The sequence below is a fragment of the Pteropus medius genome, unplaced genomic scaffold (genome assembly GCF_902729225.1).
Source record: "Pteropus medius unplaced genomic scaffold, Ma_sr-lr_union100, whole genome shotgun sequence".
Lineage (NCBI taxonomy): Eukaryota > Metazoa > Chordata > Mammalia > Chiroptera > Pteropodidae > Pteropus > Pteropus medius.
Window position 1 is genome coordinate 21,753,253 of NW_024349803.1, and position 23,987 is coordinate 21,777,239.

The 23,987-nt window shown below is 43.9% G+C and overlaps 1 protein-coding gene and 1 non-coding gene across 2 annotated transcripts in view; both read left to right on the plus strand.

Annotated features, from left to right (window-relative positions):
• The window catches only part of DOCK3 (dedicator of cytokinesis 3), a 313,424-nt gene that overhangs the window by 237,484 nt on the left and 51,953 nt on the right, over positions 1 to 23,987 (plus strand). Inside the window, exons 23-27 of the mRNA XM_039837883.1 lie at positions 3,727 to 3,897; positions 6,806 to 6,998; positions 9,514 to 9,641; positions 11,932 to 12,078; positions 14,046 to 14,144. Of these exons, the coding sequence (XP_039693817.1) occupies positions 3,727 to 3,897; positions 6,806 to 6,998; positions 9,514 to 9,641; positions 11,932 to 12,078; positions 14,046 to 14,144 (738 nt within the window). The remainder of the gene's footprint in view (positions 1 to 3,726; positions 3,898 to 6,805; positions 6,999 to 9,513; positions 9,642 to 11,931; positions 12,079 to 14,045; positions 14,145 to 23,987) is intronic.
• On the plus strand, positions 983 to 1,101 carry LOC120582524 (5S ribosomal RNA). The gene has a single exon (XR_005647587.1). It is a non-coding gene; the product is annotated as a 5S ribosomal RNA (ribosomal RNA).

The window sequence follows — 23,987 nt, forward strand, 5'->3', positions numbered from 1 at the left end:
TGCTGCGTGGATATGTTGAGAAGAAGATAATCTTAAAACCTTGACCTTTGGAGGAACCAAGGGTACCCCCATGGCAATGACCTTGCTTAGACAGGTTCCATGACAAGGCAGCCCTTTATATGTTGAGCAGCTCCCGTTTATAGGAGACCATCCTCATTATGAGTTAACTTCACTTTCTGGTAAATTCTTTTCATGGCTGCTGTTTCTGCAGTAGAGAACAACCTATGAGAATGTTGATCCCTCTTTTGCTCAATAGTTCTCCAGACAGCTATTTGAAGACACTTAAAGTAAGTCCATACTTTCTTCCTTTCTGCCTCTGTCTTTTCTTATTCTTGAGTTACTCTGTTTTAATTGCTTTTTAACCATGTCTTCCCAACCCTTTTCAGTTAGCAATAGAAGAAGAATGGCAGCAAAGTAATTCTGCTTTTTCTCTGTCCTCTTAATATTACATCATCTGTTCTAAGTACCACTGGGCCTGTGATTTTGTTATTCTTGTCCACATGGTAACAAGCAAAACAAATGTTTCCCTAAGCAGCATCAGATCGAAGAGGCAAAATGAAATCATAGATCTGTGTTTCTGCTACTTCTCTGCACATCCTATAAAAATCTAAAGCCACAAGTCCCATTTCTGGCCTCCTTCATACAGTATATGTGTACGGAGCAGTCAGCACCTGTCGTGGGTGCTGAGATGCGAAGAGGACCAAGACAGGCCTCTCCCCTTGAAGGACTCATCCCAGTGTCCCAAGGGGAAGTACGCACAAACACGGTGCAGAGCAGGGTCCTGCGTGTGATGTGAGGGCCAGGCCTGGGCTATCTTCTTCTCTGAACCCCAGCATCTGTCAGCTGCCGCGTGTACTATCTAAGCAGGTAAAGGTTGAGTTAAATGCAAAAGGTTTTATGTGAGTCCATAAATTAATTGCTTAAGGGTACTGGAGAAGGCATCACAAAGTAAGTTGTTTTCTCTTAAGAACTGTTCATTCAAGTCTACGGCCATGCCACCCTGAACACGCCCGATCCCGCCTGATCTCAGAAGCTAAGCAGGGTCGGGCCTGGTTAGTACTTGGATGGGAGACCACCTAGGAAGACCAGGTGCTGTAGGTGTAAAAAAAAAAAAAAAAAGAATCGTTCAGTCATTTATTTAGTTAATATTGCTTGATACCTGCCTTGTGTCAGGCACTGTATTAGCCCCATGGGATTCAGTAGGGACCCAAGCAGAAAAAGCTAGGCCTTCATAGCACTTCCATTCAAGTGGGGGAAAGACAGACAATAAACACATGAAACAGATAAATACACAAAGTTAGTGGGCATAAAAAACTTGATGAGTACTGTGAAGGAAATAAACCAGGAAATAAGCCAGGGGGAGAGTAGCTGGAGAGGCAGATTTACTTCAGATCCAGGTTTTAGGGAAAGCTGCTCTGAGGACATGACCTCTGAGCTGAAATCGTGTTGGGAGCTGGGGACGAGCATTTCAGGTGAAGGAAACAGCCTGTTTAAAAAGCCTGCATGGGAAAGAGCTTGAGTTTTCAAACAACCAAAAAGCGGCTGATGTGGCTAAAACGGGCTTTCAAATGTTAGGTTAGGTGTGGGAGGCAACAAAGGAAGAACAGAGGCTGGTTCAGGGGTCTGGCGAGATCAGCTGGGTTGCTGGCAGGGGTCACTTACGGAGTTCCTGGAGAAGATGGGCTTGGGTGGGGAGAAGGGGGAGCTGCATTGGGGGGAGCGCTTCTCCGAGGTATTTCCACACTTGTTCTTACCATTTCAAACTTGATCGAGTGGCATCCAACACAAATGCATCCAGTTCGACGGTTTTATCAGGCCCTTTGCCCATCTTCATCCAGGTCAGTTTACAAATCCTCTTGACCAAGCCAGTAAGTCTCCATGCGATCCTGTGGCCATCCTTTGTGACAGGACGTGTGTGCTCCTGGCCAGGCGCCTCTCCTTCTGGCATAACACAGCGTGGACCAGGAAACCCCCTCTTCTTCATTACTCTGATTCACTACATCTTGCCATTCTCCTCCCACCTCTACCTTTCACTTTCTGAGTCATGACCTTTCCAAGGGAGTTCTGCCACTAAAGAAGACAAAAATAAACAGTCTTTTATTTTCTTACTTGGATCTGTTATTTGTTCCCTCATGAATGACCTTTGGTGGTGTCCTTGGCGGGTTTGAGGATGGCTTTTGAGCTCCTTCTCAGCCACAGTTCATTGTCTCCGCACAGGGTCAGGAGCACCCTTGAACTTTGAACGATTTCCATAGAGTCCACCCCTCACCTCGACTCCATTGTCTGCCCTCTTCTCCTTCCGCAGTCGTTTCTGCCTGAGGCGGTCCCGGCCAAGCTGATGCTGATCTTAAAAATCAGGAGGAATGGGGAACAGGGATGGGTGATGGATGGCTGGAAGTGGGCTTGTTTTCCATGCCCGCACCCCAGTTTTCGAAGGGCCGTCTCTGACACCGCCTTGTGCTCCCCTGCGCAGTGTCTGTGTTTTAGAACTTCGTGGTGGAACTAAGCCCTCGTGCCCAGAACGTGCAAGTGACTTTGTCGTCTGGTTCTGCCTCTCAGTCCAAAGCTAGAGATTGTTTCAAGCCACTCAATACATCTCTTGTGGTAGGTGTTTCAAACTGAAAAAACTGGTGATGAGGAAACATTTGCCCTTTTAAAATTAGAATATGGAGCGCAGGCTTTCCAGATTCTCTCCAGACCAGGTGTTAAAAGGCTGCCGGAATGGAGGCTGTAGCTTTAGTGGAGATGAGGCCGCACGCTGAAACTTCGTCCACATGCGTCTGGTGCAAACCTTGGAAGACACATTTTTCTGAACCAGCCATTCTCTGGTGCCAACTGCCTTTTGTATCTACACACTATCACGTACACCCAGTTTTACTTTTACCGAACCTTCATGAAAGGTAGCTTGGAAATTGTTCCCTGTTATATATTTCAAGTAACTGAGCTCCATTTGTTTCATCCTTGGATAAGTTTCTCCTAAACGTCTCTGCCTTCCCAGTGTCAGGGAAGCATGTGCCATTTTTTTGATTAGAAAGCACAGTCTTGGATCTCGAATCTGTTCTTTTGAAAGAGAGTTACTCTGCTCACGAGCATGGGTCAAGCTGCAGGAACCCCTCAGAATCAAACCAAAGCATGTTCTGGAGGCTGTTCATGAACTGTTTGTGGCAGGTGGCCTGGTCTGGAAGAAGGTTGGGGAGTGGGTGTGTCACATCCACCAGCTGCTGTACAGCCTGGGACAAGTTTGGCCCAGCCTCCACCCCCATGAGAGGGCTGGCCTTGCGAGGCCCCCGGCTCTCTCTCGAAGATACAGACGACTCCTTATAGGACTCTTGGAATAAATTCAAGAGAAGTTCTTACAGCATTGCCTTTGGAGGGGCTTATTTCCAGACTTGAAAAAAAAATGCAGAGAAACTGATTTTTTTTTTTTGGATCCTCTATGTTCTTGGATTCAACTGTTTCCATGACAGTCTGTGGTTCCTCAATTCCAGAATCTCAAAAAACAGTTATGAAGGAATTTGATGGTTCTCTCGGTAAGGTCACTGCTGCTCAGTGACCTTTGGACTTAGAGAAAAGTTTTTAAAAGTAAAGTGCATGTCTCCGCAGTTGGAATTGCCCATCACCTGATTTTCATGTGTAATTTGCTGTTACTTTGCCCTTCGTTCCCTGCTCTGTTAGTTCCTGGCCATTGTTAACACGTTTCTATCCCTTTTTCTCCCACATCTCCAGGCCTTGGAGTACCTTTTCAAGTTCATCGTGCAGTCAAGGATCCTGTACTCACGAGCTACCTGTGGGATGGAAGAGGAGCAGTTCCGGTCGAGCATCCAAGAACTTTTCCAGTCCATTCGGTTTGTGCTCAGTCTGGACAGCAGAAACTCGGAAACACTCCTGTTCACGCAGGTCTGTCAGCTGCCGGGGAGTCGTGCTGCTGGATTCTTGTCTGTCTTAGCAGGTGGTTTCTTTGTCCTCTGGCTTCCAGAGTCGAAGAAGCCCTGCCAGGCTCCCGTGTGTTGGGTAAAGGTTGATGTACAAGGAAATACCTAATAGAACAAAAGGCTGCTTTTACTTCAAAGCTAGCTGTGCCCCAGCCACCAAATATAAAATGGCCCCGTGGCTTTATGGCCAAGGAGAGGCCCATCTTTGTTCTCAGGATCCTTCTTTAGGCCAGATGTGTTTAGCTACCATACTTTAGTCGTTGATGAAGATCGTATTTACGGAGGATGTTCAGAATGTGTAGAGACTTTCATCCCCTAGTTACTGTGTTAATTTAAAAAAACTTTAGATTAGTACTTGTCCATTCCAGCAGTTTAGTTTGAAATAGGTTGGAAAACAGTCGAAATAAGTAGAAAACTTTGGTCAAGAATTAGGATTAGATTCTATTAGAAATATCAGTGTAGGAAGGAAATTTGCTTTCTTGTATTAAAAATGTCAGTCAGCTAATCTATTACCTTTTCCATGCAACCTCGCCCTAGCAAAGATCAAGGATATTGCCATTGCCCTAGTCACAAGGGGTTATTTTCTCTTATAAGTAAATGTCAAAATTATATCTAATGGATTGCACTTCTCAGATTTTTTGAAGCCAATTATTACATCAAAACCGCCACCAAAGACCAGATAACCTCTCTCATGTCCATTCATTCAGTCACCGCCAGGACTGTCAGGAGGGCAAATGTCTTTATCAATGTCTCATTTACGATTAGAACAGTCTGTCTTTTGTTTTCCACTTGACTCCGTGTTGCCCTTCGTGGCCATTTGCTTTTAGGCCACTTGGCCCAGAGGACGGCTAAGTAATTGGGAGCTAGACTCTATAACAAGTGGAAATTCTGCAAGGTTGCCAGGCGCCTTCATAGAAAGGCTCCTTCCATGGTGCCTCCTCCTAAGTACCCAAACAACTCGTCTTCCTCTTCCCTTCCCTCCCCCAGCCCATCTGTTCCTGCCAGCAGAGGCCCAGGACTCCTCCCTGTGGCCTGCAGAGAAACGGGAGGCGGGGGGTGGGGGGGGTGGGGGGGGTGGACCGTGGGTGTGACCAGAGGTAGCAGGCAGAGCAAGGCAGATGTGCATTCTGAGAACTCTTCGATGCCCTGTAAGCAACAGTACACTCCTACCACACCAGGAAATAGTTGAGATCTAGTCTCAGCTCAGACTTGAGTCAGGATCAGACCTGCTTCTCTGGTGCCAGGCTCACGTGTCATGAGTTTCAGAAGTCTCACCAAGTGTATTCAGGCAGATTTTCTGTCTTTGATTCTGACCACTGAGAGAGAGTAGGGTGCAAGTGTCTTTATGTCCTGGTGCCTAAGTGTAGGAAATTTAATTATTTAGGAGAGCAAATCAGCTACTGTTTGTTGTTGATTATGAGGTGTCTGCTTTTCCCCCCCTTTGTCTTTTTTATCCAGCTGCTTATGATAATGTTTTTGTGCTAATTCTAATAACTGCGAAGTAACCTTCTTGATATCCCAGGAAGTTATAAATCTTCAGATAGAATTCACATAAGTCCTGTGCTACGGCCTGGCCTGAGCATAGCCGGCAGTATGACAGACCTGTTTCCCTATGGCATCAATTTTCCACTCAGTCTGAGCCAGTGTCTAGTGCCTGATGAAGCCATCAAGAAAAACACCCCCCTCCCTCCCCGGCCGCTTTGGAAGAGCGCACTCTCACCTTCTCGTCTCACGGCAACACGCGTTTCCCTTTGCAGATCTTGGGTTAATAGTGTGAGAGGACTGAGAAGTGGAGAAAGCCTCCCTCACGCTGCTTCCATGTAGACGAGAGAGAAGAGTGAGAACCAACATGCAGTGAAGGCCCTGTGCCAGGCACTCCACTGGACACGAACTTTATGTGCCTAATTTTATTCCACATGCTAATGGCAGGAGAGTATAGCATCGTCCCCACTTCATAGATGAGAAAACTGAGGATTAGGCTGTAACTCGCCCGAGGTTCTGTGGCAGATAAGTGGTAAAGCTGGAATTTGAAATCATGTCTGTCTTAATTCCAAAACTCATTCTCTTTCTCTTATACTACTCTGCCTCCCAAAGGCTCTGGAATTATTATCAGATTGTCCTCAAGGGGCCACCTCATGGGCCTACTACCAGAGCGGAGCCCCTAGGTGTCTCCAAGCACACACACTCCTGGGCCATCCAGGTGGCTGAACGCTATGCCAGCATCATTGAAAGACCTTAAGAGGTCATGGCTGACTAAATCCACACATTCTCCATCCCTTGGATTTACCCCAGAGACCACCAGGCATCAGATTTCATGGTTTCAAATAAATGTCTCTATCCAGGGAAAATGGTCCAGCTCTCAGCTGGATCGCTGGCTGCAGGGCTCTGAGCAGAGTGCAGCTAGTGCTGCTTGGAGGTGCTCAGCTCTCTCTGCCATGCTCTCTTTGAGAAGCCCTTGGCTTGAGTTCGGGACCAAAATTGGAAAGTCAAGAGCTTGTGCATAGAGATAGACAAAAAACTTTAAATCCATTTTATGAGCAAAAACAGCTATGGATATTAAGGCATGTTGAACTGATTTCTCTCTATATTCCTTCCTCTTGCCAGCAGAAGCCTTGGCAAGTTATGAAAGCCACAAGTGGCCCGGGCCCCAGTCAGTTCCCTTGTTTCGATTCCCTCATTCTCTCATTCCCTCATTCCTCCCTGCTCTGTGTCCCAAGAGTGCCGCAGGGGCGGGTGGAGTCAGAGGCCAGGGAAGAACCCACCGCAGGCAGGGCTGCGGCAAAGCCTTCAGCCTCTCACCACCTTGTATCTTTGTCTGAGCTCACAAGATGGACACACACCTGAGCTAACCACGGCTTCACTCGCTTCTGCAGGCTGCACTCCTCAATTCCTTCCCAACCATCTTTGATGAGCTGCTGCAGATGTTCACCGTGCAGGAGGTGGCAGAGTTTGTGAGAGGGACCCTGGGAAGCATGCCCAGCACTGTCCACATCGGGCAGTCGATGGATGTGGTGAAGCTGCAGTCCATCGCCAGGACTGTGGACAGCCGCCTGTTTTCTTTCCCAGGTAACTCAAGTTGGGGCGAGAGTCAGATTCACCTTTCCTCCTTTTCAGGATGTTAGCCAAGAGGTAATCCAAAGATCGGGTTTATCAATCATCATGCAAGAAGCCAGTAGCCTTTAAAATGCAGAGGATTTTTGGTAAACTGTGTTAGAGGATGCAGCCAGGACCTAGGCCTGCTGCCTTACTCACAGTGTATTCATACGGGCACGCATGGGGCGGCCTGCAGAGCAGTGTGCAGTCCCACAGGTCTAGCCAGCTGCCAGAAATGGGGCCTGCCACACCCCCAGCAGAGGGAAAGGAGGGGGAGCCAGAGAGGAAGGTCTAGCCCGAGGGGATAAGGAGAGTCAAAGAAGTGGGAGACCCTGAGGGGGCACCCTGAGGCCCCACCTGCTTTGTTGGTTCCTTGTCTCACGGGTCAGATAGATTGCTTCTCTCCTCTTTGAAAGAGCCTCTAAGGATTAGTCAGAGATGGGCAGGGAACCCTCCCCCCTGCCGGAGAGGTCAGGACAGCCTTTCAGAGAGAACCTCCGATTCAACCCTGAAACCACATTGAACGGGACCAGCCTGCGGTGGTACCAGATGCTCCATATGAGCCTGATTCTTTAAGTGGAATATCATATCACTATTGTAGAATAATTTTCTAGGGCACAGGAATAAATCTAGCAAAACAATTACTATTAGAAGTTTTGGTAGAAAAAGTTTTCAAGTTTGACTTTTGCAGTAACAACAATAATTTCTCAGCCTGGCGCTACACGCATTTGCAGTGCTAAACGGATATTCTCTTTAACTGAATTCTGCCAGTGTGAGGTATCATTGATGGTACAGCTGCCACCACGAAAATCAGCTTTCGTCTGCCAGTAACTGTTTACAGTAAACACTCCTTCCTTCGGCAGCCCCGGAATGAAGCTTTTAGCAGTGGTTTGGATACACCACCACGGAGGCCATTGCCCACGCTCAGTTTGTGCACTGCTTTGAAAAGATGCTTTCTGAATGTCTGGGTAGGGGAGAGCAGACTACTCTCACTGACAGACTTTATTTCTAATATTTTTACATGCATTTGCTGCTTCCCATAATTACGTGAGGCAGATTATTCTTAAATAAACTTTATGTGGCAGTGGAACTATGTAATTGGGTTTTGAAATGACAAGCCCAGCACATTTTCATCTGTATTTCTCATTGAATGCCCGAACTGCAGCATCTTCCCTAAAGCAGGAGGGTTTTTACCAGTGGTGTCCTTTATCCAGCACGTACGTTCTTGGAACACATTGATCTCTCTTTCAGCAGATTCTAGTAACAGACTACTTACTATTTCGTCTACAGGCAGCTGGTGATTGTTACAAATCCTGCTATGTTGATATTTTGGTCTGCAAAATATACTATGAACTTCTCTTTCAGCCAAGCATCTTTTTAAACATAGAATAGCTATCGATCCATTTTATTAGAACATATTCTAAGTATTTGACAAGGTAGTTCCAAAATCTCTCATGTGTCGTATGATTAATCTTCAGCTGAGAAAGATTTTCTTTCTGAATTTTATCTGAAACACTTAACTGTGGTCAAATATGAACAATAAATCCCAAATGCCATGGCTGGTTTGTGTCACTAGTGATCTGACTGCATCGTGCTGGCCAGGTCTGGAGGTGGCTGCAGGCTGCCAGACTCATGCTTACACTTGTGTTCACTTTGCCTTCTTACCACACCTGTGAGTAAATGCAGATGAGGCCGTTAGCACCTTATTCTACAGATGGGGAATACCAAGCCCAGAGGAGGAATCAACCTGCCTAAGGTCTTGGAGTGAGTTAATAAAGTAGCTTGAACTCCGGATTCAGCCTTCCTGAATTCAGGGTTCTAAACAGAGTCACCTCCTGGTGACAGTGCCATTTTGGTAACATTGAGGAGATAAGAAAGGTAGAATTGACAATAAGGGTCAGCTAATTATCAAAGGCTTCTGAGAAGACAAAAGTCCAGCTGCTGTTCTATTCCTTGCTGTGGACACATCTAGAGGGGAAAATGAGGCAGGCCTAATGGCTGCCACAAAGGAAACAGGGGCTGGGGGGAGGGGGCGGAAGGACCTGGCCACCCAGCTAGGGCATCTTGAAGAGGGACCATTTGTAATCCATATTAAGTGTGCAGGTTCAATCAGTGCAGCTCATAGAACCATGTGTGTCATTTAAGTGGTATTTTCACTGTAGGCTAAGCTTTTCATTTGGAGTCTGGTCCTTAAAGAGATTTCGTTTGGATGCAACGTCCTAGCGTTCATCTCCCACAAAATGCCCTAGATACTAAGGCTCGAAATGAGAAGGAAGGAAAGAGAGATGGAAGGATAATGCTGTGGGTGTCTTATAATGCCCAGGAAGCAGGCTTCTGGGCCCACAGAAGGGAGCGGGGTGGCCTCCAGCTTGGCTTCAGTCTCAGCCCCACCTGCTTCAGACCAGCTGAGTCCCACAGTGCCACTGGCTTCCCGAGGCAGTTAGTCCTCCTCTGGAGGGCTTCTTCCTCTTTGTGTTTTCTCTCCCAGAATCCCGCCGCATCCTGCTTCCTGTGGTTCTCCACCATATTCACCTCCACCTGCGGCAGCAGAAAGAGCTGCTCATCTGCTCAGGGATTCTTGGCAGCATCTTCTCCATCGTCAAGACCAGCTCTCTGGTAGTGGCCCCGTACCCACTCCGGCCCCCGCAGCTCTGCCCCAGTCTTGTGTTACTTAAGCTAGAGGCAGAGCAACAAAGATGGCTTTGTACACTTCTCTGTCAGAGAAGCTTTCATCAGTGACAGGAAGGTGCCTGAGTGAATGGAGGCCTGTGTGTGCCCAGCAGGCTTCTCAACACAACACAGTGTTGCTATTTTTAAAAGTTTTGCTACGATAAAGCCACCCAGAAATGTAGTTATCTATAGTACCAAAAAGCCCAATCCTGTGCCATGCTCTGCTTCTACCAAAAGGTGTTAATTCTGCATTCCTGGGAGTGTCCTGAGGGTGCTTGGGCACGAGGACAGGGAGCCAGGCGGGCTGAGAGGCAGCTTGCTCATTCAGACTTTTCTGTCAGTTTCCTGGCAGCTCGATTCCACCCATATGGCATTCCTGTACTGTGCCAGATGAGGGCAGGACGTAGGAGAGATAACTGCTGCCCACAAGCGCTCCGAGCCCCATGGCATGGTAGAATTGTGCTTTAGGAGTGAGATTTCAACCAGTAGTGCTTCCGCCTGTTTTCTTTCTTCTTTACATTTTCTTTTAAAAAAAGATCTGTGACCAGAAGGAGGAGAGGAAAGACATGTATCAGGTGTGGATAAGGGTAGGACATTATTTTAATGATATTCATTAAATATATTTATGACAGTAGAAGACATGCATATTTCTTATAGAAAATGTAGAAACTGTAGGAGGGTATAAAGAAATTAGGAACAAGAACGAGTTTTTTAATAATACTACCTCATTAAGTTGAAATAAGCTTTCTAGAGAAGAAAATTTCAAGTACATTTAAACTGAAGGCCAGTAGCCAGGTGATAAGAACCTACGAGGTTGGGCTATCCACGTGGACCAGGACAGGTGCCAAAAAGAGAGTATGCTTGGTTTGCGCAGGATACAGGCACCCAGGAGGGTGCTCTGGTGTCCAGACTTAACAGACCATCTGGGGTTGGGGCCCGGCTTGGCAGAGTGGCTGTGATGGGTGTAGTGGCCCTATTGTTTGCTCTTGGCTCCAGGCAGGGTTGGCAGCTCTCCTTCCCACCAGGCCTCAGAGGCAACACGCTGCTAGTAACCTGAGGTCAGACTTGTGGGGTAGGCGGCTTTTTGCTTAAAAAAAAAAAATCAAAGGGTAAAAGAAAGAGAGGAAGAGGAATGGGAACAGGTTACAACCTGAAGGAGATGGTCTGGTTTTATTGTCGGGTGCAAGTGGTTGCTGACAACTGCTGGGAGAGATGTCACAAGTAGAAGTGTTCCTGCCGGTTCAACAGAGGAGAAAGACGACGTTGGCCCCAACAGTTGCTCAAATTCTTCCTGTGGAATGGGGCACGGTGCAACTGTATTGAGTGGACGGGTAGGGGATGGATGAAATTTAAACTCCGTGAGAGCAGAGATACTGTCTTCCTTGTTCACCTCTGTACACTCAGGTTCTCGAACAATGACTGGCACGTGCTGGGTGACGGATTGATGGATAGATGGACAGATGGACAGATGGACATTCGGACCAGTAATATAAAGAGGCCGGAGAAGAGGCAGTGGGAATCTCTTTGTGAGATGATTAAAACGAGCTACAGGATTTGAGATTGGACGTGGGAGGTCTTGTCTATAAGAGGAGAGCGTGGCTGCTTCGTACGTGCAGAGCCCAGTGGCAGGGAAGCAGCCCTTAGTGGGGAGGCCTGCTCTTGCTTCTGTGCGACTGCCTGGAAAGACGCACTGAGACCAGAATCCTTCAGGTAGACCAGTGACCACAAGCAAGGGTGCTGAGGAGCTCGAAGTGGGACCAGGCATGTGGGCAGCGCTCGGGTCTGGCAAAGGCTGAGATCACCCCATGGTGGAAATAATCTTCGGAAAGGCTAGGATCCGTCTACGTGCGTTAGCAGTGGAGAGGGTGCCACCCCCACCCCGTGGTGCGAATGGTCAGCCGTGTCATGCTTTCTCCTGACATTTCTAAGGAAATCAGAGAAAGTCTTTAACTCAGGACCTTCACTTTCGTCATGTGTATTGAAATTAACGCCTCTGCCTATGTTCAGAAGTGTGGGCGTCACGGTGATGCTGGGTGAGGGTAAGGCCCCAGCCATCATGCCGCGGCATCAGCGGCGGGAGTTCCTCCCCTCCTGTCAGAGCTGTCGCCCCAGGCTCCTTGACACTGCAGGCTAGTGAGGCCGCGACCGCGCTGACGTGGCCGACTTAGTAAGTACTGCCAGCTGCACACCAGCCTGGCCCGGCGCTAACGGTGTGCTCTCTTGCTGCTCGCTCCAGGAGGCAGATGTCATGGAGGAGGTAGAAATGATGGTGGAGAGCCTCCTGGACGTGCTCTTGCAGACTCTGCTCACCATCATGAGCAAATCGCACGCTCAGGAGGCGGTAAGAGGGCAGCGGTGCCCGCAGTGCACAGCCGAGATCACTGTTAGTAACTAACGTTCAGGTTTTCTTGCTTTCTTTTCTAACCCGGGGCTCCTCACCAACCCCCACCTCACCATCGCACCGCCCTCGTCTCAGCCTCCCTTCCCGCATGGCTGTCAGCATGCTGCCCTCTCCCCCCGCGAATCCGGCCTCCGTCCCCACTCAGAAGCTCTGGCTTCGTGCTCTGCGAGGTCTCCCTTAGGGCCAATTCAGGAGGCGTGTCTCGTTCTGCGTTCCTGCGCCGCCTTCGCTGGTCTTTGCCTTTGAGCCGGGTCATTTTCTGTAACGCAGAATGGACTAGAGATGTTGTTAGAAGGTGAGGAATAGACTGCTCCTTCTAGCAACAGGCTCTCCGGAATGATGTGCCTGGCAGAATAATTTTCTCAGAATTTGCTCGAGTCCTCACATTAGTTGCTTTCGCCCATAGTGTTGGGATCTCAGTGTCTAGTGTCAGGAAAAAGGTGATGAGGTAGACTTGCACCGGGGTACCGGGCGGTGCTGTCCATGGTCCTGCGAGACAAGAAACAGCCCGGGGCAGCTTCAGGAATTGCAGAGAGGTGGCCTCCGGCACCGGGAGCGGGCTTCTCAGCCCTCGTGTCGGAACGTGATGACCACATTGCACGGAGTCTTCCAGTTGGTAGGCAGGAGATTACAATGATCTCTTCGCAGAAAACCCTCTTGGGAGCAAGCCAAGCTCCAGCGTGGCAGGCGAGCGGGGAGAGCAGAGCCGGGCCTGTGCTGCGGGCTGGACTCAGAGAGGGGTCTGCACCCCGAGGAGCGCCTGCGGAGGGCGCTCTCAGCCGAGGTGGAAAATCCCCCTGGCGCCCTGTAACAGTCCCGCTACCGGGGGCCTGACCCCGCTCTGTGCCCTTTACAAATCTTAGCTCACTTAGCAATACTAACGAAGTGATTCATTTACGTAGATTTAATGAAGATAATAACTACAGTTTAGCGAGCGCTCCTTTATGTCCTGGACTTTTTACTCAAATGTTTTATGTGCATTAATTCATCTGATCCTCATAACAAATCTGTGAATTATGACTTATTATGCCCATTTTTCAGGTAAAGCTGAGGTTCCCATACAAGTATATATTTTACATAACTATATGCATAATAATTTCGTGGGTCTAGAAGGGATTTGAGAGTCTAAAAAACTGTTGTCAAATTCCCATGAGTTTAAAAACATTTGAAAATTGTCCAAATGAAGTCGTTTTCCTCCATGACTTCTGAGGAGGCCATCCTGTAAGAGGAGACCATGCTCGGCCACCACCAGCCAAGAATTGCCGTGAGATGGTGGAAGGCTTCGGAGTCCCTAAGGCAGGGTTTTCTTCCATGTTACCCCAGTTGGAACTTGAAGAAAGTTTAAAGACTCGTTTTTATCTTTAAATTTTATTTGTCTTAAAGGCCGGAGCTCGTCTTCTCATTCAGGTCAGTTTTGACTTCTCTGCTTTCCAGACAGTTGTGTTGATGTTTATCCCACCTGCCTGGTCCAATAACCACATGGAAGCTCTGGGAGGTCCCCAGAGAGATCCTTGTAGAAGGACCCAGCAGGACGGGCACAAAGTCCAAATTCTGTCCAGAGAAGGCCAAGCACTCTGATCCACGTAGCCGCTCTAGACTTCAGTACAGTGCGCTGGCAACATAGAGTGACAAAGGACGATGTGGCTGAAGCTCTCTTAGGAAAATAACTGGAATATCCACCTCACTTTGCCGTGCTTCTTTGTTGTAGATTAAGGTTTTTCACCTAGACCCACACTGCAGAGGTCTTGCTAAAACTCCCCAGCCTCCCCTAGCAGGACTCCCTCTCCTAGCAGAAAAGAAAAGTTATTCCCAGGGCCTCAGTTGTCACCTTCCCTTCCATGATCATTGGGGCCATCTCAGACCCTTCCTGCTGTCCTTGCCCTCTGTGGACTGGGGGAACACAGCCCTTGTGATTATCTGTGCTAAATGTTTTTTGGGTTGGTCCTCAGGGTGAGTATGTGTCCTGCCTTCTCTCGCTGCTCCGCCAGATGTGTGACACCCACTACCAGCACCTCCTGGACAACTTCCAGAGCAAAGATGAACTCAAGGTGGGCAGAAAAGCACTGACTGACCTTCCACCTAGGAAGGGAAGCATGTGGCTAAGATTCCCCAGGGGCTTTCCCCTGCCAGGGCCAGCGCAGGTGACCAGAGCTGCTAAGGGTGCAGGATTCACCAGCCCCACTTTACAGCTGACTGTATGGCTTCCAGAAGCTGAAAGCCGACATATTCCCATACAGCCAGACCCTGGTGACACTGGCAGGTTTTCCCTGACTGAAAGCAGCCCTGTGACCATGTGCCTCTGGGAAAAGCTGCTCAGCCGCACTGGCGGCTTCCTTCCGTATAAACGCTACAGTCAGTCACCTTAGATTTTGCCCCTGCAAACCAAGCTTCACTGTTTAATAACTATAATAGTAATAATGGTGACAACTTTCCTTCATTAAAATGTATTTATGTAAATAACTGTAGAGAGCAGAAGTGAGCACAGCCCACTGGCTGCCAGACTCTGGATCCAGACGACGGGGAACCTGGGAACATTCCCAAACCTCACGTGGCGTCAGCTGCTGACACACTCCTGGGGCTTGTGTCTTTGCATTGGAACATACTGCTCAGGTCATCCCTGGGTGAAGGAGCTATTGCAGACTTTAGGTCCATGCTCTACCTCATTCAGAGCCATCACTTTCATTTCAGAGTAATGCATTGCACTGTTTGTCATTTGTGTGATCTTTAAGAACTGTATTGCATCAATTAATAAGTGTCAGTTGTCACTTCCGGTATCTGGTCCTGCCTGCCTTTCCAATTTGCACAGACACGGGTCTCTGCAAATTGTTGTCGTTAACTCTTGCAGTGAGGCCAGCCTATCTTCTCGGAGAGATGACCTTGAAAACCCTTGAAGCGAACCAACAGTTAGCCAGAGCCCAGACCTCACATCTGGGTCAAGCAGTGCTTGAGCTGGGCTATGGAGCCTGAAAATCCAGCCTTGGCTATTCTAGACCGTTTTCATCGTGTGTGTATGCATACGTGCACACGCGTGCTACTGATTCTCAGGTCAGGCTAGCATCATTCCCTTACTTTTTAATTAAATGTTTATTTTTATCACAGCAACATGTATACATAATTTTAAAAGCCAAAGCATTTTGCAAAGCTTAGAACGTAAAGCAGTGGTTCCCTGGCTCACCCTGACCCATGTCCAGTCACTGCTCCCCAAAGGCAGCCACTTTGAACTCTACCATTCAAGTAGCTTCTGCTGCCACTTTTAAAATTCTAATTGTTAGTTATTACCTATTTTCTTCTTCTCATGGAAAATGAGGATGATTCCCCTGAATTATTCCTTTCTCACACATACATGTCCTTCCTCTCATTCTTCCAATATAATTTGCATGTTTTTGTTTAATTTGGTAATCTACTCTCCTTTATTACAGCCAGGTAAGTACTGTGGCGAGCCAAGAGCTGTACTCTGACACTTCCTTTCTTATAAACTTTTTGTTTTTTTCCTGGATTAATTGCCTCTTTTGTTACTTGCTTGGTTTTATTTTCTTTTGGTTTTCAGATCTGGCTAGGACTTCCTACCTTCTTGGTTATTTGCTTGGTTTTGTTTTCTTTTGGTCTTTAAGTCCAGCTAGGACTTCCTGTTTTCTCTCTCGTCTCTGTAACATACCTCTTCTTCCAACTGTCCTTATGGTAGAATCCGTCACATACTGTCAGGTCACGTTTTTCCCTGGAGACTTGCCCTGTTTCCACTCTTGTCAGTCTCTGTTTTTCATGTTAGACTTTCCTCCTACATGTGGAGACCTGCATGTCAGTTTGTGTCTACAGGTGAGGTCTTTTGGGCTTCCCTGTACATGGTCGAAGAGAGGCCATTTGGTCCAAACATCCCCTGACTCCTGTGTCTGTCAGCCTTTCTCTTGGACTTGCCTGTTTCCTCAGAGAGGAATCCTTTACCCTTCTCATGGATGGAGTAGCCCGCCAATATTTGGGGAACCAAATAGGAAAAGGGGGTTGGGAGTCTTCCAGTTCAGCAGCTAAACTTTCTGTCACCGCCTGTTTTCATCTTGGCACCTCCGCCCTCAACTGTTGCTGTTTCCTTGAGAACAGATCCTCAGTGATCAACAACTTCAGAGAGCCGTCCTCAGTCTTAAGACGGGGTGGGGAAACATGAGATGGCAGAAGGGATCGTAGGAAGACTATAAACCAGTCCTCCTGTTTTTAGCCTCACACTGCAGTCTCTCAGAGGTGCCTGCTGAGACCTCCAGTGTCTCAGATTCGTGTTTCCTGCTGCTATCACTTCCAAAGGCTCTTGGCTATTAGCTTTTTCAGGTATACTAAATCAGTTACCATGAAAGCTTCCAAAATTTATTGACCTCTTGTATTCTCTTCTGTTTCTTTGTCTCTGTGAGCATATGTATTTCTGTAGCTCTACTGTTATTTTAGAGAATTTGAGGAAAGACAGAGATGAGGGAAACACGTTCACTCCACCACACTGAATATGGAGTTCTGTACACGTGTTCTTTCTTGCTGACAACATTATTGAGATGTAATTTGCATACCATAAAATTCATACTTTTAAACTATAATTCAGTCTCTGATTATAACCATCTTAAAAGACTTACAAGTAATGAGATTAAGTTAATAATTTAAAACCTCCCACAAAGAAAAGCACAAGATGAGATGGCTTAATAGATCAATTCTACCAAATTTTTAAAGAAGTATTAATATCAATTATTCACAAACTCTTCAAAAAAATAGAAGAGGAAGAAAACTTCCCAACTCATTTTATAAGGTCAGTATTACCCTGCTATGAAAACCAAAGACATTGCAAGAAAAACAAACTACATACCAATATCCCTTATGAACATAAATGCAAAAATCCAGAGCAAAATACCAGCAAACGTGATCCAGCAATGTATTAAAAAAAATTATACACCACATGATCAAGTGGGATTTATTACAGAAATGCAAGGTTGGCTTAACATATGAAAATCAATCAGTGTAATACACCATTAAATAGAATAAAGGTCAAAAACATGGTATCTTAAGGATGTAGAAAAAGCTTTTTAAAAAAAATCTCCAAATTTTTCATGATAAAATCATTTAACAAAATATAAATAAAAGAGAACTTCTTTAAACTGATAAAGAGCATCTATGAAAAACCCATAGCTAACATCATATTTAACAACAAAAATTTGAATAATCCAATGCCTTCCTGTTAGGATCAGGAACAAAAGAAACATGTCTATTCTAACCACTTACATTCATTATATTGGAGGATCTGCCTGGGGCATTTAGGCACAAGAAAGAAAGAAAAGGCATCCAGATTAGAAAGGAAGAAGTAAAACTATATCTTCAAATGATATGATTTTGTGTACAGAAAATCCTAAGGCATCAATGAAAACACTATCAGAAGTAATAAGTTCAGCAACATTGCAGGATACATGATCAATATACAAAAGTCAGTTCTATTTCTTTTCACTAGCAAGGAACAGTCCAAAATGAAAAAGAGAAATAGTTCCATTTACAATAGCATCAAAAAGAATTAAAAATTAAGGAAAGAAATTTAAAAAGACCTAAATAAATGGCAAAACACCCCAAGTTCATGGATAGGAATACTTAATATTAAGATGACAGTACTTCGCAGAGTGATCTACAGGTTTGATACAAGAACAGTTGCCTTTTTGCAGAGATTGACAATCTGATCCATAATTCATAGGAAAATGTAAGGGACTCAGAATGGTCAAACAATCTTAAAAAAAATTATTGGATTCACACTTCTCAGTTTCAAAACTTACAGCAAAATAACAGTAATCAAGATTGGTACTGGCATAAAGATAGGCATATAGATCAATGGAAGTAGATCGAGAATCCAGAAATAAACTTATGTTTGTGTCGGTTGATTTTCAATAATGGTGCCAGGACAGCTCAATGAGAAAGATGAGTCTTTTCAACAAATGGTGCTGGGATAACTTGATACCTACGTGCAAAAGAATGAAATTATACCCCTACCTCACACTATATAAAAAATTAACTCAAAAGGGAACATAGACCTAAATAAGGGCGAACCTGTAAACTTCTAAGAAGAAAACATAGGACTATATCTTTATGCCCTTAGGTTTAACAGTGGTTTTTAGATATGATACCTAAAGCACAGCAACAAAATAAAAAATACGTAAGTTAGACTTCTTCAGAATTTAAAACTTTTGCATTCCAGAGGACGCCAACAAGAATGTGAAAGAAAACCTACAGAATGAAAGAAAATATTGGCAAATTATATATCTAATAAAAGGCTTGAGTCTAAAATGCATAGAGAACTCTTACGATTCAACAATGAAAAGACAACCCAATTAAAAAAATAGATAACGGATTTTAATAGACGTTTCTCTGAAGAAGTACACATGAAACATGTTCAACATCATTAGTCATTAGGGAAATGCAAATCAAAATCACAATAAGACAACCACTTCACACTGAAAGTAGATATAATCAAAAAGACAAATATTGGTATTAATTTTAATTATTTTGGTTGAATACACCAGTGAAGGCATCTGGTCCTGTATTTTTCTTTGTGCGAAGCTTTTTACTAATTTGATCTTTTCATTTACGATAGGTCTATTCATATTTTGTTTCTTAAATGAATTTCGGCAGTTTATATCTTTCTAAGAATTTGTCCATCTCATCTAGGTTATATAATTTGTTGGCATGCATCTATTCATAGTAGTCTCATAATCCTTTATAGTTCTGTAACATTGATAAGAATGTCTCTTCTTTCATTCTTAATTTTAGTAATTTGAGTCTTCTCTGTCTCTTTTTTTTCCTTGGTCGGTCTAGCTAAATGTGTCAATTTTGTTGATCTTTTCAAAGAACCGACTTTTGTTTTCATTTTGTCCTGTTTTTCTATTCTCTATTTAATTTATTTATGCTCTAATTTATATTCTCTGCCTCCTGCTTGTTTTAGGCTTAGTTTGCCTTTTTTCTAGTTTCTTAAGATGTAAGCTAGGCTATTGATTTGAGATCTTTTCAGTAAAGGTTTTAGCTTCATCCCATTAGTTTTGATTTGATGTGTTTTCATTTTTATTCATCTCAAAGTGTTTTCTAATTTCTCTCATGGTTTCTTCTTTGACTTATTGGGTATTTGTGAATGAACTGTTTACTTCCACATATTTTTTATTTTCCCAAAATTCCTCGTGACTGATTTCTAACTTACTTTCATAGTGGTTATGTGATTTTAATTATTTTAAGTTTATTGAGGCTTTCTCTGTGCCCTAGCATATGGTCTGTCCTAGAGAAGAGAATGCCCAAAACCTGAGCATTTGAGAAGAATGTGTATATTCTGCTGTTATTGGATGGAGTGTTTTGCGGATGCCTGTTAGGTCTAGTTATAATATTGTTCAAGATTTCTTTTTCCTCACTGATCCTTCTATTTAGTTGTTCTATACACTATTGAAAGTGGTATATTGAAGTCTCCAGCTATCACTGTTGAATTGTCAATTTTTTCTTTCAGTTCTGTTGGGTCTTGCTTCACGTGTTTTGAGGCTCTATTTTATGTGCATATGTTTGTAACATTGTCTTCTGGATATATTGACCCTTTTATCATTATAAAATGTTCTTTTTGAACATGGGGAAAAAATGGCATAGATGATAGAGGCTTTGTTCATCCCTCTGACCACACTGAAGTTGTGGCAGAAACAAAGAGCAAGCAAAGTCGCCTGGGATCTAGATGAACAGAAGCACTAAGACCAGGGAGAGAAATAAGAGACCGCCCTGCAGAAGTAGAAGTTAGGCGAAGCCGAGGACGTGAGGCTGCCCGGTCCCCAGCAGCTAAGTGGGACCAAGGCTATGGCAGTGGCAGCCGCAGATGCCTCTTAAAGGGGCCGTGTCCGTGAGTGGACTTTCATAGGACAGACCTGCTCACTCTGAACACCAGCATCGGGTCAGCTGCTCAGGGGCCACCAAGGATTTACAGGGGGACACTGAGTGGTCGGAGCGAGGGCTGGAGGTGAGGCTTTCTGCCAGGCAGAAGTGTGGGTGGTATCCATTGTTCCTCTTTTGAGCCCTCCCCCTGCCCCTAGTGTGGGGACTCAGCACTGCCATAGATGAGATGTCATCAAGCCGGATAACAGAGGTCACTCTGCCCAGAGGATTCCCTGAAACGATGTCTCCCCCAATTCGCGGCCCTACCCAAGCCACTTCCAGGTGTGGCCTTGCTTAGTTAGGTGCCCCTTGATGAGCAGTGCCTAGACTCACGCTAATGGCATGGCCTCTTGAGGCAACTATAAGCACAGCATCTGTGGATTGCTTGCTGAATCTTAACAGGTGGCCCCGGAGGGGCACAGGCAAAGGCTAAACTTGGCCTGAGCTGAATCCCTCTCAGGACTGTGCCACTGGACACCTACTACACAAAGCCACGCTAATAAGACTGGGAGACTTAGGAGCTTTGCTTAGTTCATAGAAACAGACACAGAAAGGCAGCCAGAATGGGAAGACAAAGAAGCAGAAACCATATGAGAGAAGAGAACAGAGATCCGGATATAACGGAGTCGAGCGATCTCACAGATGCAGAGTTCAACACACGGGTTATAAAGATGCTCAACGAACTTAGGGGACGTGTAGATGAATTCAGTGAGAACTTAACAAAGAGATAAAATACATAAAAATGGAAACGGAAATTATAAACGGGAACCAGTCAGAAATGAAGAACACATTATCTCAGATGAAGAGTATGTCAGAGGGAATAAACAAGTGGGTAAAGAAGAGGATCAGACCACCGATATAGAGGATGGGGAAGCCGAGGACACTCAATCAGAACAGCAGGAAAAAAGAAGCCAAGACTATAACAATCATTTAAGGGGCTAATGGGACACGATTAAATGTAAGAATATCTGTGTCATAGGGGTACCTGAAGGACAACAAGAAGTTGAAGAGCTATTTGAAGAAATAATGGTGGAAAACTTCCCTCACCTGGTGAAGGAAATAGACATACAACCCCAGGAAGCTCAGGGAGTCCCAAGAAAGAGGAACCCAAAGAGGCCCACACCAAGGCACATTATAATTAAAATGCCAAAGGTTAAATACAAAGAGAGAATCTTAAAAGCAGCAAGAGAAAAGCACCCATAAGACTGGCAGCTGATTTCTCAAAAGAAACCATGCAGGATAAAAGGGCTGGGCACAAAATATTCAACGTGATGAAACCCAGGATTTAAAACCAAGAATACTTTATCCAGCAAAGCTATTATTTAGAGTCGAAGGACAGATAAAGAGCTTCCCAGACAAAAATAAGCTAAAGGAATTTATCAGCACCAAGCCAGTATTACAGGAAATGTTGGAGGGACTTCTTTAAGAAGAAAAAACATGTATCAAAAACAGGAATAAAGAATGATAATAACTACATTCCCATCAACAATACCTCAGATGGAAAAGAATTAAGTGCTCCAGCCAAAAGATAGAGTGGCTGAATGGATAAGAAAACAAGACCCCTACATATGCTGCCTACAGGAGACTCACTTCAGATTAAAAGACACACAGAGAGTAAAAGGAAGGGGATGGAATAAGATACTGCCTTGATGGACCTAGAAAGTGTTGCACTGAACGAAATGGGTCGGACAGAGAAAGACAAATATCACACAATTTCATGTACATGTGGAATCTAAAGAACAAAATAACAACAACAACAAAAATGGAAATAAACTCATGGAGACAGAATATTCTGAGGGCTGCTAGATGGAAGGGGAGTTGGAGGCAATGGCAAAAAACGGGCAAAGGGATTAAGAAGTATAAATGGACAGTTACAAAATAGACAAGAAGATAGAAAGTGTAGCATAAGGAAAATAGTTAACAATGTAATAAATATGCAAGGGGAAGAAGGATGTTAGATTTAGTGAGGCGATTACTTTGTGAGTCAATAGATCTCTAATCACTGCTGTAAAACAAACAAATATGTTGTATGCCAACTGTAATTGAAAAATCATTGAATTATACAGTGTAAATACAAGCAACTAATTGTCTATTATATTTCAAGAAAGCCAGGAAAAAAACGTTCTTTTTTTCTCGAATCACACTTTTTTGTTAAAGTCTATATTGTTTGAATTCAACATAGCCAACCAGTTCTTTTTCGGGTGCTGTTTACATTCTATATATTTTTCTATCCTTTTACTTATCCTTTTATTCGTGTCTTTGAATCTCAAGTATGTATCTTGTAGACACCATGTAATTGGATCATGTTTATTATTTTTCCATCCTTTTTATCTCTGCCTTTTGATTATTTAATCCTTTTACATTTATTGTAATTACCAATGAGTTAGAATTTACACCTGCTGTTTTGCTATTTGTTTTATATTTGTATTATGTCTTCCTTGTTTCTTGGTTCTGTTTGTGCCTTTTTAGTTAAATATTTTTAGGGTGGCATTTTAATTCTCTTATTGTTTATTTTAGGATATTTTTAAGTTATTTTTTTAGTGGTTGCCCTGGAAATTGCAATTAACATCTTAGTTTTAAAAATCTAATTTAGATTAATACCAATTTAGTTTAATAGTATATAAAAAACTTTGCTCCAGTATAGCTCCATTCCATCCCCCTCTTTTGTGCTATTAGTCATATAAATTACATCTTTATACATTATAATTTCATCAGCACAGTTCTATAATTATTGCTTTATGCATTTGTCTTGTAAATCAAATAGAAGAGAAGAATTACAAACAAATATACACTGTTTTTTATATTTACCTGTAGTCACCTTTCCTAGTGCTCTTTATTTTTTCATGTGGATTTAAGTTACTGTCTAATGTCTTTTTATTTAAGACTGAGAGACTTCTTTTAGTATTTCTTGTAGGAAAGGTCTAATAACAAATTATCTCATTTTTTTTAATCTGAGAATATCTTGATTTAATCTTCATTTTTGAATGATAGTATGGCTAGAGTTAGGATTCTTGGTTGACATTCTTTCACTGCTTTGAATATGTCATTTCACTGCCTTCTGGCTTCCATCATATCTGCTGGTAAGTTACCTGTTACTCTTATTAAGAATCATTTGTACAAGACGAGTTGTTGTTCTCTTACTGCTTTCAAGATTCTTTGTTTTGGGATTTGACCATTTGACTATGATGTATCTGTATGTAAATATCTTTGATTTTATCCTGTTTGGAGCAGTTCATTGAGCTGCTTGAATATGTAGATTAAAGGGTTTCTTTTATCAAATTGGGGAAGTTTTTAGCCAATATGTCTTCAAATTTTTCTTTTTTCTTTTTTTTTTTTAATTTTTATATTTTTTTTAGGCGATGCAACCTTTGGTTGACCTCATAGATTGCAAGGACCTTGTCAGCTTACAATCCCTTATTTTTTTATTTTTTATGCCTACGGCACCTAGTCTTTCTAGGCGGTCTCCCATCCAAGTGCTAACCATGTCCGACCCTGCTTAGCTTCCAAGATCAGAGGTGATCGGGCCTGTTCAGGGTAGCATGGTACTCTGGTGTCCCAGAGACCTCTGATATTCCATTCATTTTTCTTCATTTTTTTTTTCTATCTTTTCTTCTGGATTATCTCAGTTGACCTATCTTTATGTTTGCTGACTCTTCCTTCTGCTGGTTTAGATTTGCTGTTGAGCCACTCCACTGAAATTTTTATTTCAATTATGCTACCTTTCAACTCTAAAATTTCTGTTTGATTCTTTTTAAATAATTTCTATCTCTTTTATTGATAGTTTTTGTTGATGAGCTATTGCTATTATACTTTACTTTAATTCTTTAGGCATGGATTCCTTTAGTTTATTGAATATGTTTTTAATAGCTGATTTTAAAGCCTTTTCCTAGTAAGTCTAACATCTGAGCTACCTCAGGGAGAGTTTCTACTGACTTCTCTTTTCCTTTGTATGGGCCATAATTTCCTGTTTCATTTCACATCTTATAAAT